Source organism: Equus asinus, chromosome 7, assembly GCF_041296235.1.
Source record: "Equus asinus isolate D_3611 breed Donkey chromosome 7, EquAss-T2T_v2, whole genome shotgun sequence".
NCBI classification, from domain to species: Eukaryota; Metazoa; Chordata; class Mammalia; order Perissodactyla; family Equidae; genus Equus; species Equus asinus.
This window is the reverse complement of record NC_091796.1, coordinates 51,112,856-51,131,631: the sequence shown is the minus strand read 5'-3', so window position 1 is coordinate 51,131,631 and position 18,776 is coordinate 51,112,856. Positions and strand designations below refer to the sequence as shown.

The 18,776-nt window shown below is 35.8% G+C and overlaps 1 protein-coding gene across 1 annotated transcript in view; it reads left to right on the top strand.

Moving 5' to 3' along the window:
- NDC80 (NDC80 kinetochore complex component) overlaps positions 1-16,855 on the top strand; it is a 42,077-nt gene extending 25,222 nt beyond the window's left edge. Inside the window, exons 13-17 of the mRNA XM_014832943.3 lie at positions 1,788-1,877; positions 7,304-7,396; positions 8,895-9,025; positions 10,728-10,830; positions 14,858-16,855. Of these exons, the coding sequence (XP_014688429.1) occupies positions 1,788-1,877; positions 7,304-7,396; positions 8,895-9,025; positions 10,728-10,830; positions 14,858-14,995 (555 nt within the window). The 3' untranslated portion in view covers positions 14,996-16,855. The remainder of the gene's footprint in view (positions 1-1,787; positions 1,878-7,303; positions 7,397-8,894; positions 9,026-10,727; positions 10,831-14,857) is intronic.
- Positions 16,856-18,776: the final 1,921 nt, after the last annotated feature.

Genomic DNA, 18,776 nt, shown 5'->3' with positions numbered 1-18,776 from the left:
TTGCAACTTCTTATTCACAGATTTTAGTGTTTTAGTGGCTCCCCAGAAATGTCAGTTTTCAAAATACTGAGTTTTTGAATGGAAGAATGTCAATTTAAGTCTAAAGCTGTGCATTTTTCCCTTGAGAATGATTCATCCATTCAATAAATTATTTATTGAGTACATACAATATCCCATACCAGCTGTGCGCTCGAGATAAAATACCCAGAACGATATGGTCCCAACTTTCCCAAAGATTACAATTTATTAGTGGACAGACTTTGATTAAATAAAGTTAGACTCATTTTCAATATTAAAAAAATGCATTCAGTAAACAGTTAGTCTTTTACTGAATTGTTTCTCTAACAGTAGCTAGCTGGGAAGGCAGGTAGATGGATGGGCAGGCAGGCAGGCAGATAGAGTTTGCTCACAACTATTTTAAATAGTTTGACATGACTGGTGCGAGGAAATAATTACCTAATTCAAATCACTATAGGAAAGATTACCCAGTGCAAAAAGAATACATATGCTCAGAAAATAAGGAAATTTTTTCTTTGATATTTGGAAATAGTTTTACGTCATAATAGAACAATAAAACTAGAAATATCATTAAGAAGGTGCGACCCCAACTGTTATAAGTCGTATTTGGAAGAAGTTCTTAAAGAGATTAAAGAAGCCATTGCATCTTTCAAAAAAAGAGCAGCCAAAATTAAAACTCAGCAATAACTTCCAAAGACCTACTGAAAGCATAGTAATATACAGGGTTTCCTTTTGGAGTGATGAAAGTGTTTTGGAACTAGAGGTGATGATTACACAATGTTGTGAATGTGCTAAATACCACTGAATTGTACACTTTAAAACAGTTAATTTTAAGTTAAATTCATTTTAACTTAATTATTTCAGTTTAACTCATTTTAAAGTATGTTTCACCTCATTAAAAAAAATAGTATAAAGCAATGAAGTACTGTGTTGAAATAAAATCAGTAGAATAGAGGGTAAACATAAGAAATACAAGCGGCTAAGAGCTTCCAGGTTGGTAAACACATGAGATACAGGGAAAACGGCATGCCCAGAGAGCATGGAAGCTCTGCACCCCTTCCCAAATTTCTTGCCCTATGCACCTCTTCCATCTGGCTGTTCCTAAGTTATGCCCTTATTTAAATAAACTGATAAACATTTGCCTCTTCTGGCCCCCCACCTTGCTTTATTCATGGAACAACGCACCCCAGCAATCTCTCTGCAGTAGTGTGTCAAGATCTTCCTCATTCCTTGTGTAGCCTCAGAGTCCTCCATTGTATGGCTTATTCAACCAGTCCCTGTTGATGGACATATGCCATGTTTCATGTCTTTTGTTACTACAATAGAGTTAAAATGAATAGCAAAAAGAAGAAGAAGAAATACAAACAGATAATTTTAAGAGTAAACAGTTGAAAAGGACTAAAAGAAAAATGATGCATCTGGAAAACATAGCATAAAAATACAATCTACATATAAATTGTTTTTGAGAAAGATACTACATTAAACTAAGTGTACTTATAAAATGTTTAAATAATAGCAGTGAATTTCCAGAATAGATAAGGAAATCTAGAATTTTGCAGGTATTCAAAACCAGAAGGAAGTTACACACTGTAGTTATAAAAATTGCATTCAATATTAGTTTTATTTTCTTATTGATGGTGTATTAATTTAGATTAAAAACATCATGGCTTCACTTTTTTTCTCCAAAAGTGGTTCCTCCTATCATGAAGCATGATAGAAATTTTGTAATTACATGTGTCATGTAACCCACATTCCTGTGTATTTTATAGGTACCACTCAAGGAACTCCTGAATGAAACTGAAGAAGAAATTAATAAAGCTTTAAATAAAAAAATGGGGCTAGAGGATACCCTAGAACAAGTAAGTAACAAAATGTAGAGTCACTAAAAGCAAAAATAAGATTTTTAAAACTTAAAATTAGGGCCAGCCCTGGTGGCCTAGTCGTTAAGTTCGGCGCACTCCACTTCAGTGGCCTGGGTTCGGGGCCTGGGCACAGACCTATACCGCTTGTCTGTCAGTGGCCATGCTATGGTGGTGGCTCACGTACAAAAAGAGGAAGATTGGCAGTGGATGTTAGCTCAGGGCAAATCTTTCTCAGCAAAAAAAGGAAAAAAACTTGAATGTGATTTGTGATTTCTGATTGCTAAGAAATGAATTTTTAATAAAATATGAAAAATGAGAGTTGATTATACCCTTGACTTAGAAGCATTTGAAGTAATTGTTTAAGTAACTTAAATATCCTAGGCTTCACATATCATTGATGACAAAGAGATATGAAACTGAGGACATTTCCCTTTTCTTTTAATGGAGAATTGCCTCTAACTTGAGATAATTTAATAATAGTCTTTTTTATACTAAAAGGGATTTGAGGTAGCTACTTTAAAGTAGGTATGTATCATTTGGGGTTAGAGACTAACTAGCTTTGATAGATAAGGAGATTTTTGTTCACCAAGTTTTTCATTCTGAACCATGGAATTCAGGAGAACTCAAATTTAAATGCCTCTAGAACTCTATTTCCAAAAGTAGTGTACAGAAAGTTCCTGCTTCTGAAATACTTGAAACATAACGTCACCAATATCCCTGAGAGAGAACACTACTACTGTATTCAGTAACCTTCAGAGTAAACATTGTTATAGTAGATTAAGAAAAGTTAAGAAGCTATTTCTCAGATGCAAACAAAAGGCATTGTTTACATAACACCAAACAATTAAAGGAAACCCTAGTTAATTGAACTCTTCAAGAACTATTGTGTTCTTCCTAACAGATTTCAAGATACAGTAGTCCCCTCTTACCCATAGGAGATTCATTCCAAGACCCCCATCAGATGTCTGAAACCGGATATTACTGAACTCTATATGTGTTCTTTCCTATACATACCTGTGATAAAGTTTAATTTATAAATTAGGCACAGTAAGAGATTAACAACAGTAACTAATAATGGAACAGAACAATTATAACAATATACTGTAATAAAAGTTATTATGGGTCTTAGCAACCCCAGCATACGATTTTTTTTTTTTTTTCTTAGCAAGTTGAGAACTTTCACCATTTCTCTTAAAGGAAGCACTTTATGGCTTCTTAGGCATAGTCAAATTACCGGCATCACTACTCTCACACTTTGGGGACCTTACTAAGTAAAATAAGAGTTATTTGAACACAAGCACTGTGATACTGCAATAGTCAATCCAGTAGCCAAGACAGCTACTAAGTGACTGACTGGCGGGCAGAGTATACAGTGTGGATACACTGGACAAAGGGATGGTACACATTCCAGGTGGGACTGGGTTGAGTGGCGCAAGATTTCATCACGCTACTCAGAATAGTATGCAATTAAAAACTTACGAATTGTTTATTTCTGGAATTTTCCATTTATTATTTTTGAACCCCAGTTGACCACAGATAACTGAAACTGGGGAAAGTAAAACCACAGGGAGAGGGGACTACTGTATTTTGGTAAGGTCACAGTGTTGGCATTTTGAAGAATACGTTCGAGGGCCACAAGACTAGAGACCCACAAATAAGAGATTTAACAATATCCTAAGCAGTCAATGGTAAGGACCCAAACCAAGGCTATTGAAGTAAAGATGGAGAAAAGAGGTTTAAGGATTGAAACAACATAATTTAGTGGTCCATTTGGATGTGAAAGTTAAGGAAAAGAGAGAAATTAAGAATGTCCAGTATCCACGTTTGGTATGTGGTATTAAAGGAAAATTGTTCATGACACTTGTTAAAGGCAGTAAGGCAGACTTTATTCAAGGGGGGCTACTACAATGGAGTTTTGTAATAGTTGAGAGAAATTGGGCTTAACTATAAATACAACAAAGAAAAATGAGAATTTATAGCCAAGAAGCAGGATGGGGATCAGTGGATGGAAAATTACTGAGAGCAAACATCAGGGATAAGGGGGGATTCTGGCTAAACTAACATAACAGAGTTCTTGCTGAAGGAGGCCAAGGTGGTCAGACATCAGCTGGGGGTTGGTGGAGGATGAGGAACTTGATCAGATATTGAAGATGGGGGATTCTGCTTAAACTGACTTAGCAGGATTCTTGCTACAATTGGACAATACAGAGACAAACACGGAAGCCCAAAAGTCAGCCTAGTTGAGAAGAGCGTTCAGGAGAGCCTGAGTAGTTTGGTCAACAAGAGAGTCTTTGTCAGTGGCGATGTTCTAGAACCTTGATAAGGAATACAAGAGAATGGTCTAGAAGAGAGAATTCCAGAGTGGGATATGCTGAATTTCAAGTCTCTGGGACGTCTACTGGAGAATGTCCAGTAGACAGTTGGAGTTTGGAAATATACAGATATACATGGATATTTCTTACCATGCAGGTAATTAAAGCCAAGAGATCGCCCAGGTGTGAGAGTGAGAGAGAGCTCTCCCAAGTGAGCAAATGAGAATATAGCCAAGATCAGAATCCTGGGAGAACACTGATATCCAAAGTACAAGCAGAGAAAGAGAAGCCCATAAGGAAGAGTTAGAAGGAACTCCCAAGACTTAAAGAGAAAACCAGGAGTTTCCATGGTCTTAGAAACCAAGGAAGGGGATTTCAGAAGGAAGGGATTGGCAACTAGAAATGTTACCCAGATGACAAATAAAATTAAGGCTGGAAGGTACTCATTGACTTTAACAAGTAAGATGTTACTGGTGACATTTGCAAAAGCAATTTTATGACGCAGAGGAGCCAGAAGGCATATCACTGTGGATTGAAGTTTGAAGGGTAGAAGAGGAAGATACTATGCTATGAATAGGCTGCTCTTCGTGGACTACTACACATTAGACTGTTACACGTGTTTGAGTCTAAGGAAAAGAGGAGATGGAACAGTAGTTAGAAAGTGGTATATGGGAAAAGTTTCTATCTTTTGTGGTTTTGCTTTGGGGTTTTTTTTTTTTTATCAGGGAGAGGCTTTGGTTTTAAAGACAAGAGAGTGAGTTCAAGGGAAAGAGGGAAAAGTTAGGAGCAAAAGGGATTGATGGATTTGAATGTGATGGGTGAAGAAATATGAAGGCACGAGATCCAGAGAATTGCTGGAGGGGTACTTCTCTTTGTGAGGAAAGTGGGTGCCCTGCATCCTGATACTGACTGGAAGGAATGAGGAAAGATCTCTTACAAATATGTCGGTTGTGTCGCAACAGGAGAAAATCCTCTTTCTTCTCTTCTTGAGTTCTTATAGCTGAACTAGTAATAAAACTGACACAAGGCCAGATTAACAGGAGAAAACCCCAGTTTAAAACGTATGTATTGGAGATCATAAAGAAGTGATGCTCAGAGAGTGAACAAAGTAGGCAGTATATATATCTTTTATGCAAAGAAAGAGTAAATTTGTGAAGAATTGACAGAACAAAGAAACTTAAGTTCGGGGTATGAAATTAGGAATTTAAGCAGAGTTTAGGTTTGAGGTAGTAAATTAGCAAGGTTGGTTTATGCAGGTTTCTCGGCCCTGAGTCACCTAGCTCTGGTGATAAGGATGCAGGGAGAGCGCCTTTCACAGGGGAGGTTTCTTTCCTGCTTCATGGGGCACAGCGACAGGAGGGTCAGAATGCCCTTTCTGCATTCTAAGGTATCTCATCTCAGGTAACTTTAGTTCAAAATAATATGTTATTGTGGGATATTTTGAATTAGCCTGCGCTGGGCTCCAACAGTTGGTCAGAGGCGAGAAGTGATGGAATTCCAGTCTAGTGGCTTCTGTCTTCTTAATGATAGAAGGAAAAAAATCATCTAATTAAAGTAATTAATGATATCTTCTTTGCTTATAAGCATCTTGGGAGCTCTTTATTGAATGAATGGATGAAAAAGATACTGGAGGAAGTATGCCAAATATTAATAGTGATTCCTTTGGGCTGCAGAATTATTGGTGATTGTTGTTTTCTTTAATTTTTCCCCTATTTACCACAATGGAAATGTGTATTTTTGTAATCAGGGGAAACTTTAATTAATTGATGAAACTTTAGTAAAGCTGACGTGGAAGGTAGAAGCTGCTCAGAGGTAAGTAAACATAATTTTGACAAACCGTGAGGGCCTGATGGAAGTTCCGGTTATTTGGGTGTCCATTGGTCTTATTGCAGATGAATTTAATGAAACAACTTGTTTAACTTAGTAGTTACTTCAGAAGTAACATATCGTTATATTGGAAGCAAAGTTTATAGCTTCAATGACTCTAGTCTTTAAAATAATTTGACAGGCAGGTGGTAGAGAAAAAGTCCTTGGAGTTAGAACATCTGGTTTTGAGTTCTGGGCATATGCTAGCGGCGTGATCCTGAGTAAATAGCATTCTTTCCAACCTACTCCTCTTGCTTGTAAAATAGGAAAGGAACATCCCTTACAAGGGACTTTTTATGATTAAATAAGAAGTATATGCAAATTTCTTTAATAAATGTAATCATTTTACCATTCTCTTTTGCCAAATAACATTAGCTTTACTAAATTTTTCCCAAAACATATATATATAATTTTTTTTAATTTCACGTAAGTGTAGAATATCCTTTTAAAGAAAGATATCGGCTTATTGATACATTTTAACTATTTTCTGTTTCCTGCAGGAAATATATTCCTCTTGGTATAGCTGAAAAACATTGTGTTAATTACTGGTATCAACTGCTATCAGCACTTGTCAACAGGAAATGAACTTTAGAAACACTTTTTTTCTTCAGTTTTGGTTTCAACATATCTTAAAGCTCAAGCTTTAACAAGATTAAATGTGCTTATTTTATTACTCTTTGGAAGAACGCATTGAGTGTAACCAGTTAGCAAACATTATCCAATAAAATCAGTATGAGTAGTTCTGTTTAGCATCCCAGAAAGTGAACACACAATTGGAAAGCTAGATAACCAACTAAAGTCTAAGTAAAGCTAGACTTCAAAATAGAAAGCAAAAACAATTTATGTTTATTAATAAATATAAAAATATTAATAGTATCTGTAATATTTAAATAATATTTAATAATAATAATATATATAAGAGCTTAAAAAGCACTCCCACAGCTACTAGCGGAAAAACGGATTTTGGTATCCTTGTTTTACTGAGAATTAAGCCAGACTTGATTCTTAACTAATGCCCTACTATACCACTCTGCATTTAAACATTATACATTAAAAAAACATGTTTCCTTGAGATTAACTCCTCTTAGGGAGATAATAAATGTCTTGGACAAATGATAGGTGAGAGTCCAAAAGGATCACAAGAAATACAATAGTTCAGTTAGGTGATTGATAATATAAAAGTTCTTTATTAAAAATTTTTTGATGTACAGTTATGATTTCTAAACCAAAGTTTTATTCCTCAAGTTAAATACAATGATAACTGAAAGCAGGAGAAGTGTAAGATCTCTGAAAGAAGAAGTTCAAAAGCTGGATGATCTTTACCAACAAAAAGTTAAGGTAAGAACTTTGCCACCGTTTGTATAGGTTAGCGAAAGCTGTCATAAATTGATTGACTAGGCATCTGTTCTGACATTGAACTGAAATTTTTAAACTATATCTTACAACTTGTGTTTTAGTTTAGTTTCTCTTCCAAAGTTTATTGTAAGGAGTTATTTTATTTTGTTCTTTTAAAGAACTTTTTTCTGGAATTGGGCTATTTCACCACAGTGCGTGTTTTCTGTCCCATTGATATTTTATGCTTGCACATGTGATTCAGTATCCTTGGAAGACCAAAACTTGTTGTAAACGTAATCTCTTCCACCTTTTAATAGAGATTTAGTATTAAGTACTCCTAAAGGTTGAACCCCAATAAGGCCTTTTAATACACGTGATTGCCCATAGTCATTGCAAACTGACTATCCTGGCCAAATTCCAAAGACCACTTACATGAAATCTAGAATATGGGAGCCAGCCCAGTGACACAGGGGTTAAGTTTGCATGTTCCACTTTGGCGGCCCAGGGTTCACTGGTTCAGATTCTGGGTGTGGACCTACACACCACTTGGGAAGCTGTGTTGTGGCAGGCGTCCCACATATAAAGTAGAGGAAGATGGGCATGGATGTTAGCTCAGGGCCAGTCCTTCCTCAGCAAAAAAGGAGGATTGGCAGCAGATGTTAGCTCAGGGCTAATCTGCCTCAAAAAAAAAAAAATCTAGAATATGGGTAAAATAATTGGATTCATTCCCCACCACCTCTACCCCACCTTCTGGCCAGCATTTTTCTTAGGGAAGTACTCAGATGACTGTGCATTGCCACTTATACAATTTATATGAAACTTTAAACCACACCAAAATTTTTTACATAGTTACACGAACCAACTATCAGAAATTAAAAACTTTTCTCTTGACCCATATTGTGTTTAGGACCTATACATTTTTTTAAGCAGTGTGAAATTTTTAGAAAATACACCACAATAATATGATCTACATCTGCAATATGAGGCATTTGGTAATCATTTTGATTTTTCATATGTCCTCCATGACAATACACTTTAAGTTTATTCTCTAAAGCACTTAAGTGAAAGACTATCATATTTCATTTTGAGGAACCTAAGAAGTGATGAATTTGGGCTACTTTGCCTGTACATAGTTAATGCATATGTGAAATAATGGTAATATGAAAGGCATCCACATTTTGACCTATATAAAAGGCTTCTTTTATGCTCATGGAAAAAAATTAAATCAGGGTATCATAAAATTTCCTACAGTACAGACTTGAAAATACTGCTGAATGAATTCTCTACAGGCTTATTGAAAAGGTCACATTTATGTTTACAGTATAAAATTCCCAAGGGAGCAGTGTAAAGTCTCTTACATGTAAAGGATTAATCATCCTGAGAATACAGATGATGATGCAACCTGATTTTTTATAAATGCTTTACATAAATTTTTTAAATCTACCTGGAATATATAGAATGTGAATATGAAAAAATCATAACTGTGACTTTATCCTGCTAGGAAGCTGAGGAAGAGGACAAAAAATGTGCCAATGAGCTGGAATCCTTGGAGAAACACAAGCACCTGCTGGAAAGTGCTGTTAACGAGGGCCTCAGTGAAGCTATGAATGAATTAGATGCTATTCAGCGGGAGTAAGTTCATCTCGCCAAGATTTATTTTTATTTTCAGATTAATTATTTAACATTTCTATAAAACTAGATTATGTTTATTTGCTTTAATTTATATTATAGAGCTATTTAGGGGAGAGGGAGTGGTGAATATAACTTAAGCAGAACAGCTTATAATTTGAGATACTTTGCCTAGAAAAATGCATTCCGCTACCATTATGGCTATTGTCCCCTAAGGAATCATTCATTTTTAGATCTATTTAATAAATGACTTTGAATCCCTGAAAACAACATAAAATTCCAAATCAGTTCAAATAACTGGCTATTTGTTAGTAAATTCTAACAAAATTCCACTAAGTGTTAATAAACTCCACTGAGTTCATATTTTTAAGATACATTTTCTAGAAATTATGTATATTATTTAGTAAACTATAATTATGCTATAAATTATACAGTCTCCTATAACACAATCTGTGCCTTCGTAATAATCACAACACCATGCAAAATCATGCAATAAAAATCAGAGGACTGAAGCACAACACTCAGAAACTCTGTCAGTGACACACACAAACAAAAGGTGGGAGCCTAATAAAAATCTTAGCACAATTGTACACATGTTAAATGATTAAGAAATACATAAATGCTATAATAAATATGACACTTTACCTACAAAAGACCTGAAGTTTGCCAGGGGGAGTGGGCATTCAAAGGGTTGCAGCTTGTGAATTATTGAGAAGCGGTGGAAGGAGGGTTATCTGAATCAGATGGGAAGTTGTCACACCAGATGTGGATGCACGTGGCTCCATCACACTGGCAATGAACTGAGGGAGCTGGTGCACTTTTGAGGTATGTGCATACATATTTTGTATTTTGTGTATTCCTTTGCATCTGGATTCAGATGAGTGCAGTTTTTGGCATTCACATAGTGTTTCTCAAGGAGGAAATAGGCTTAAGCAGATGCAGAATTTGCATTATTGCTCCAATTTCTACCTAGTATATCAATCCAGTTGGAAAAAATACACACTGCCAAACAAGCATTATAGCAGAACTGACTGTATTTTACGTAACATTTCTTAGAAGTTCTTCATTATTAAATTATACATTGTCAAGTTTTTCCTTTTGGTTTCCCTTTTAATTTTAAAACTCACATAGGAAAAATTTTAGCCACACTGTGTAATATTAAAATATACTTTTTTTTAAGTCTTAGGTGGCCCTCAAATAAAAAAATCTTACTTTGTGGTTGGAAGTACAACTCTTAAAAAAAAACTCACACCTCTTCATTTCCTTAGTTGTAACCTAGGGATGAAAAACTCACTTGAAAGGTTTTTTGGCTTGCCTTTTTTTTGCTTTGAATTTGAATTTGAATGTCTAAAGGTAAGACTTCTACTCCCCCATTCAAATGTATTTAATGTCTTGCCCCTGAAAGCATTTAGGTTTACAATTCCTTTGGAGACTCAGGTAAGACTATTTGTTCCCAACCTTTGTATGTTAAAGCATGAGTTCTTGGTGCTCTTTTGTTTTGTTGCTTGCAAAGGATCTTTGAAAATGTTTTTATTTCTGTTTTAATGGTTGAGAAGTGGCCTTCTGTGAATTATACATAGAGCAGGGAACACATATACCAATCAGAGTCTGGTTTTATTGAATATGAAAAGGAGACGTGAGCTAACTAGAACTGATATATTAGGTTTTTTTCTAGACAACTCAAACAAGAGTTTTTATTCTACAGATACCAACTTGTTGTACAGACCACAACTGAAGAAAGACGAAAAGTGGGAAATAACTTGCAGCGTCTTTTAGAGATGGTTGCTACACATGTAGGGTCTGTGGAGGTAAGTATGTGAAGGTCTTTCCTACATTCTGAGAAAGCTTTCTAAAACGTTGATGTATTTCTGTTTTGTTTCCATAGAAATTAAATGATAAATGTTATTTATATGGAAAATTTGATCTAGTAAAAATTTATCAGAAGATCCTGTCTAGTAGTGTGGTAAGGCGACACTCGTGCATTTTATAAAGTAATCTGTTTTGTTCACATAAACAACATAAAATGATATTTTAAGAATAAAGAATTTCTAAAATATGAAGTTTACTTATGTCCATCTTTCACGTACCTTGAAAGTTCAACAATGAAACTGTTCCTCTAACCTGTACACAGCCCAAGAGTCAAGATAAATTGCTAAACTCTAAAATTCCTGGGTAATTTATCAGGTGACAGTGTATTTTCAGCTGTGAATGACTGAAGGAAAAAAACTCATATCACATTAATAGACCTCCATTTATTGATAGTAGAGCATGTGATAGCCTACTTACCCGTCTCTCCTGAAAGACATTGAATGGCTGCTTTCTTGCTTGCCAGTGTTCTTCTGTGCTTGGTAGTAAGAACTAAAGGAAATGTCCTAGGGGCCAGCCCAGTGGCACAGTGGTTAAGTTCGCATATTCCAGTTCGGCAGCCCAGAGTTCACCGGTTCGGATCCTGGGTACACACATGGCACCCCTTGTCAAGCCATGCTGTGGTAGGCGTCCCACATATAAAGGAGAGGAAGATGGGCACACATGTTAGCTCAGGGCCAGTCTTCCTCAGCAAAAAGAGAAAGATTGGCAGCAGATGTTAGCTCAGGGCTAATCTTCCTCAAAAAAAAGAAAAGAAAGAAAGTCCTAGATGCTTCATCAGAAAACCTGGGTTCTACCCACTTCTTCCTAATTCAACCGCTTAGTGGCTCTATAACCTTTCATGGATCCTTTTTCAACCAGTATTGTTCATCTGAACCACAGACCAGAAAATTATTCAAGTGATTACTTTCTCATTCTCCCAAGGATGGTGTATAGTAGTTCCATCCTAACTGCATAAGAGAAATGTTCATTCATAACGTACAGTGGTTGGCTTAGATTGAGAAAGTCTGCTTGTGTGTATCATTTTACTTCTTTTGGTCTTCACTTTCTTCATCTGAAAAATGAGAAGAATGTACTAAATCATTGCCAACTTCCTTTGAACCTCTATCTATTATCTGTAACTGTCAGTGTGACCTCAGTGTTAATCCAGTAGTGAGTTATCACTAGGGATTTATGTGAAAAGTAGCCACAGCTGTTAAAATTTTAATCAGTTAATATAAACTTAGGTTTGAAACTCTAATGATAGATTACTATTACTTTTTAGTTACTTTGTGTGTAACTAAATGTTCACTGTTCAAAAAGATTAGACCAAATTCAACAAACATTTATTGAGCACTTACTTTGCACTATGCAAAATTCACAGTTGGTCTGTAAAGTATGGAAGAAGCATAGAAAGTCAGCTGATCATCATTAAAACCTAATGGGGGGAAATTTTACAAGTAATGAAATTGGACTAAGGAAAACAGGAATTTGGATCTAATGGTATCTTTAAATGGTATATTTTTCCTATGGGACAAAGTGTTTCTTTGAGCAGTTCCTGATTGGAGCCCCATACAGGTCCTATATGTGGTTGATGTTCTAGGCCAGGGGACAGCAAACTGCAGCCTACAGGCCAAATTGTGCCCACAGCATGGTTTTGTAAATAAAGTTTTATTGGAACATTGCCACTTCATTCAGTTATCTATGGCTGCTTCTCCACTGCAATGGCAGGGTTGAGCAGTCGCAACAAAGACTGTCTGGCTCACAAAATCTAAAATATTTTTTACTTGGCCCTTTACAGAAAAAGATTGCTGAATCCTGTTCTAAACTCCTACCTCCCTGATGGGCACAGACGCTTTATTTTTTGGTCTGTTTAGATGTGCCAAAAATTATTATAAAGCTGTAATTAACACATTGTAGTATTGATGCATACAAACCAATCTCTGATTAAGAGTCCAGAAATGAATGCATGAACATAGACAGGAAACTGATAGGTGAGAGAGGTGGTATTGCAAAATAGTGGGTAAAATGAATTGTTGAATTAATAGAGTTGGTTTCCTACCTTAAACCCAAGACAGAAATCAGTTCCAAATGGATTGAGAAATCGATGTGAGGCTAAATTTTTAACTTTTAGAAGAATTATGAGACTATCTTTATGTCTTAGAAATTGTAAAGAGGTTCTTAAATTAGACACAAAAAGTACAAAGCACAAGGTAAATTATTTATAAATTCAGCTTTATTAAAATTAAGATCTCTACATCAAAAGACATGGAGAGTGGAAAGACAAGCCACAAAAATGATAGAAGATATTTTTAAAACAACTCAAAAAGGATTAACATCCAGATATATAATGACCTCCAAAAAATAAATATGGAAAGTGGGCAAAGGACTCAACTGAGGAGTTTCACAAAGAGCCCATGTGGCAAATAAACATATGAAAAGATATACCATTATCTACCCTTAAGAAATTGGCAAAAAAAAAATAACCTTTTATAATAATAAATGCTAACAAGGATGTAGAGAGATGGGCGTTCTCATTTATACTGCTGGGGTTGTAAATTGATGTGACAATTTTAGAAAGCAATTTGGCAATCCCTAATACTATACAGTTCCACTCTAGGTATTTGAAGAGATTTTTACATTGTGTACTAGAGTACTGTACTGGGTTGAATAGTATCCCCCAGGAATTCATAGTATGACCTTATATGGAAATAAAGTCTTTGTGGGTGTAATTAGTTAAGATGAGGTCACACTTGATTAGGGTAGGCCCTAAATCCAGTGACTGGTATCCTTGTAAGAAGGCCATGTGAAGATGGAGGGAGAAATTAGAGTGACGCAGCTATAAGCAAGGAGTGCCAAGGATTGCTGGGAACTGCCAGAAGCTGGGAAGAGGCAAGGAAGGGTTCTTTCCTAGAGCATTCAGAGAGAACATGGCCCTGCCAACATCTTGGTGTTGGACTTCTGGCCTCCAGAACTGTGAGGGAATAAATTTCTGTTGTTTTAAGCCACCCAGTTTGTTGTAATTTGTTACAGTATAATATTTGAAATAGTAAAAGAGCAAATACCTGGTGTACTAGTTTCCTATTGCTGCTGTAACGAATTACCAATTTATGGCTTAAAGCAACACAGAAGTCTAAAATGGGCCCTTTGGGCTGTAATCCTAGAGGCTCTAGGGGGGAATCCATTTCCTTGCCTTTTTCACCTTCTAGTGGCCACCTACAATCCTTGGCTTGTGGCCTCTTCCTCCATCTTCAAAGCAACAGCATACAGCATCTTCTATCCTCTCTGACCTCTCTTCTGTCCTTATATCTTCTCTGACTCTCACTGCTGTTTCTCTCTTACAAGAACCCTTGTGATTACATTTGATCAGGATAATGCAAAATAATCTCATTTTCTCAAGATCCTTAACTTAAGCACACCTGCAAAGTTCCTTTTGCTTTGTAAGATAACATGCTCACAGGTTCTGCGGATTAGGACATGGATATCTTTGGTGAGGCTGGTACTCAGCCTACCGCACCTAGGAACCAACAAAAATTCATTAACAGTAAAAGGGATAAGTAAATGTTGATATATTCATTCAATAGAATATTATATAGCAGTACATGAATAAACTATAGCTATATGTATTGTGAAAGAATCTTAAAATAGTGGATAAAAAATTTCATAGAACATTGTATTTAATATTCAGTAAATATGAAGGTTAAAAACAAGGATTGCTAAACTAGTATACAGTATAGAGATACATACATATATATCTATCTTTATGTGTGTGGTAAAAGTATAAAGAAAAGCACTGTTCAGGAGAGTGGTTGTCTCTGGGGAGAAAAGAAAAGGGGATATGATCAGGAAAGGGCCCAAATAGGTGGATACAAGAGTATTCCTTTTATTCCTGTTCTTACAAATGCTTCAGTCTTGTTTGTAAATTTCACAATCAAGCACTTCAAAAGAAATTAATTTTTCACCTTAACAATTGCTAATTGTTTCCACTAGAAACATCTGGAGGAGCAACTTGCTAAAGTTGATAGAGAGTTTGAAGAATACATGTCTGAAGATCTCTTGGAAAATATTAGAGAGATTGGAGACAAGTATAAGAAGAAAGCTGCTCTACTTAAGGCTTCTGATGAATAAAGATAAAATGTGGATTATGTAAGCAAGAACTTTATTAACAGTGTAAATTTTGAAAAATCCTTTGTAGATTTGAAAAATCTCTAACATCCTGTTCCCCTCTTTACAATGAAGTCTCATGACCACGTCTTCCCAAGTTTGTGAAATATTTTTATATCTTTTATAAATATAGTTAATTAAAGTATGTATATCCTGAAATTATGATAACTTGTTCGATTGTTGTCTTTAAATGTGAAAGACCATTTATATTGTGTTCCCAGAGTTAATAAAATTGTGTCAGTAAAGTGTGTTTCTCCCCTGATTTCTCTGCCTAACTTCAGATGGTTAGAAGATTGGTATTTCGGTCTAAAGCAGGAGTCAGCAAACCAACTGTGCGCCAAAACCAATCACACGCATTCATCGACATACCATCTATGACTATTTTCACACCACAATAGAGAGTTTAATATATGCGACAGAGACCAGATGGCCCCAAAGCCAAAAATGTGTACTGTCTGGCCCTTTACAGAAAAAGTTTGCCAATCCCAGGTATAAACTATACAAAGGTTGGTACTGTCCAACTGAAAAACTTTGACTCTGAACATGTAGTCTAACCCACTCTTTACCCAGAGCCAAAAAGCTAAAGTTATTTCTGGCTTCGTGCCATCTTCATTTTGAAATAAGAATCAGAAGAAATAGTAAAATAATCTAGTTCAACCCCCTCATTTTAGGGATGAGAATTCAATCCTAGAGATGTTCTGATTTACCTCAGGTCACACCTCTCAGTAGTGATAGAAGCCACACTGGAACTAACTTGAACCAGTGCACAATCCTGAATAAAGCCACAGGAGCCATGAAATATCAATGTTGTGGATAGGGAGGAAGGGGTGTTAGAATGTGAGATTTTTTAGGCAAATCTAAATTGTTAGGAAGCTCCTCAAATTGAACTAACATCTGCCTCCAGGTTAACTTTCTGTTCTTTAAACTTTATTCCAACTGTAATGCAAGTCAAAATGAAGAACATGATAAAATGAAATGTAAGCAACATACTATAAGAACCCAGAATAGAATTCCAGCAAAGCTTTATGAAGGGAGAGCAGTCAGCCTGAGAGTCGAATGAACAAAGACAGGTCATAGTTGGGAGAAAATTGGTATGACAAGATTAATAGTCACCAGTGTATTCAAGAATTTTGACTCCTGACATCCAATAGAACTTTCTTCAGTGATGGAAATATTCTGTCTGCACTATCCAATATGGTACAGCCACATCTGCACTCAAATGGTACATATATATGAGACAAAGACTACTCAGAGCTTTGTCACTCAAAATGTGGCATGAAAAATGTCATCAGCATCACTGGGAGTTAAAAATGCAGACTCCTGGCCCCACCCCAAACCTACTGAATCAGAATCTGCACTTTTTATAGTTTCTTGAGATAAACTGTATGTATTTAACCTTTTGTAACTTTTGACATACCACAATCAAGCTAGTGAATATATCCATCACCTATAAAAGCTTCCTCATGGCCTTTTGTAATCCTTTCTCTTGTCCTTACCTGGCACTTGCCCCACACCCATCCCCAGGCAAGCACTGATCTCCTTTTTGTTATTAGAGGATGGTTTGCATTTTCTAGAATTATATTTATATAAATATAATCATACAGTGTGTAGACTTGTATGGCTTCTTTCACTCAGAATATTTTGAGATCCATGATTATTTTGATATCCACGTCACACTGTATATCAGTAGTTCATTCCTTTTTATTGTTGAGTGGTATTCCATTATATGAATATATTGTTTGTTTATCCATTCACCTGATGGACATTTGAGTTGTTTATGGTTTTTGACTATTACAAATAAAGTCTTTATGAACATTTATGTGCAAATCTTTGTATGGACATGTGTTTTCATGTCTCGGGTAAACACAGGAGTAGAATGGCTAGTTCGTATAGGGTAGGTGCATATTTAACTTTTGTGAAACTTAAAAAGTGTTTCCTCAAGGGCCAGCCCGGTGGTACAGCAGTTAACTTTACACGTTTCACTTCGGCAGCCCGGGGTTCGCCAGTTCGGATCCTGGGTGCAGGCATGGCACTGCTTGGCAAGCCATGCTGTGGCAGGTGTCCCACATATAAAGTAGAGGAAGATGGGCATGGATGTTAGCTCAGGGCCAGTCTTCCTCAGCAAAAAGAGGAGGATTGGTAGGAGATGTTAGCTCAGGGCTAATCTTCCTCAAAAAAAAAAAAAATTAGAAAAAAAAATGTTTCCTCAGATGGTTATACCATATGTTCCTACCTGCACTGTATTGAGAGTTCCAGTTGCTCCACATCCTTATCCACAGTTGGTATGGTCAGTCTTTTTAATTTTGGCCATCCTAAGAGTGTGTGGTTCTATCTCATTGTGATAATAATTTGCACTTCTCTAATGACCAATGGTGTTAAGCATCTTTTCATATGCTTATTTGTCAGCCATACATCTTCATGGGAAGTGTCTATTCAAATATTTGCCCATATTTTTACTGGATGGTTTTCTTATTACTGATTTGTAAGAGTTTATATATTCTTTGTCTGATACATGTTTCACAAATATTTTCTCTCAGTCTGTGACTTTCCTTTTCATTTTCTTAATAGTATCTTTTGGAGAGCAAAAGTTTTTAATTTTGACAAAGCCAAATTTCTTGCTTTTTTTTATACTTTCTGCATTTTGTGTGATATTTAAGGAATCTCTGCCAAACCCAAGAAATCTTTGCCAACATCACTGTAATTTTCACCTATATTTTATTCTAGAAGTTTTATAATTTTCACTACTGAATCAAAATCAGAATCCAAATCTGCATTTTAAAAAGATCTCCAAGTTGTTTGTATGTACATTAAAATTTGAGATGCACTTTAGAAGAAAAAATTATCACTAGTTAAATATTATCCATAATATACTACTATTTAATAGTGATTTTAGGAATGACAGAAAAATCATTCTAAGTTCAACCAAGGTGTTAACCTAAGGACCACTTGGGTCATGTTCGAGACAAAAGTGATCAGAGTACTTGCAGGGCACTTTTAACATTTTTTACCTCACTCTACAAGTTTTCTTCTGAATTCCTAAGGACGCGCTTGTCTTCACAACTAACACCATTGAAGTAGATATTATTCCACTTGCAAACTCTAAGAATGCTACGGTCAGAAAAGGCTTTAGATAGACAGTTGAACCTCCCAACCGATGAGGAACACCTCCCAGGCCTTTCTGTAGACGGTTACCTAGCCCTCGTCTGAATCCTTCCGGGGATAGGACTGCTTCCAAATTGCTCATTGCTTCAAATCATTTGATTGTTGAGCAATGCTGCTTGCCAGAAGGTTCTATGTTATATTGGGCCAAAATCTGCCTTCCTGTAACTTCCTCTAGTTCCATCTTTTTGTCCTAGAAGAGTTGTGTTATCATAGTTTCCAGTTCCATTTAGGGACATTAATCATTTATTATTGTTTATCTTATGTTTGATCCTATGTGTGATTAAATCAATCTTTCCCCAATTGTGTTAATCTCTTTGATATTTTACCTTGCTTTCAATGTTACTATTTTAAGCCTTTCCTCTATAGAAGAATTTTTTCTTTTAATTTTTGATTTTGAAATAATTTGTCTTTAAAAAGTTGTAACTAATACAAATAACCCCCTTCACACAAATTCTCTAGGTAGTGTTTTACTACATTTATTTATCATTTTCTCCCACTTCGCCTTCTCTTTTTCTGTTTATCTATCTTGACTCACTTAAGTTGCAGACATGATACCCCTTTACCTCTAAATACTTCAGTGTAT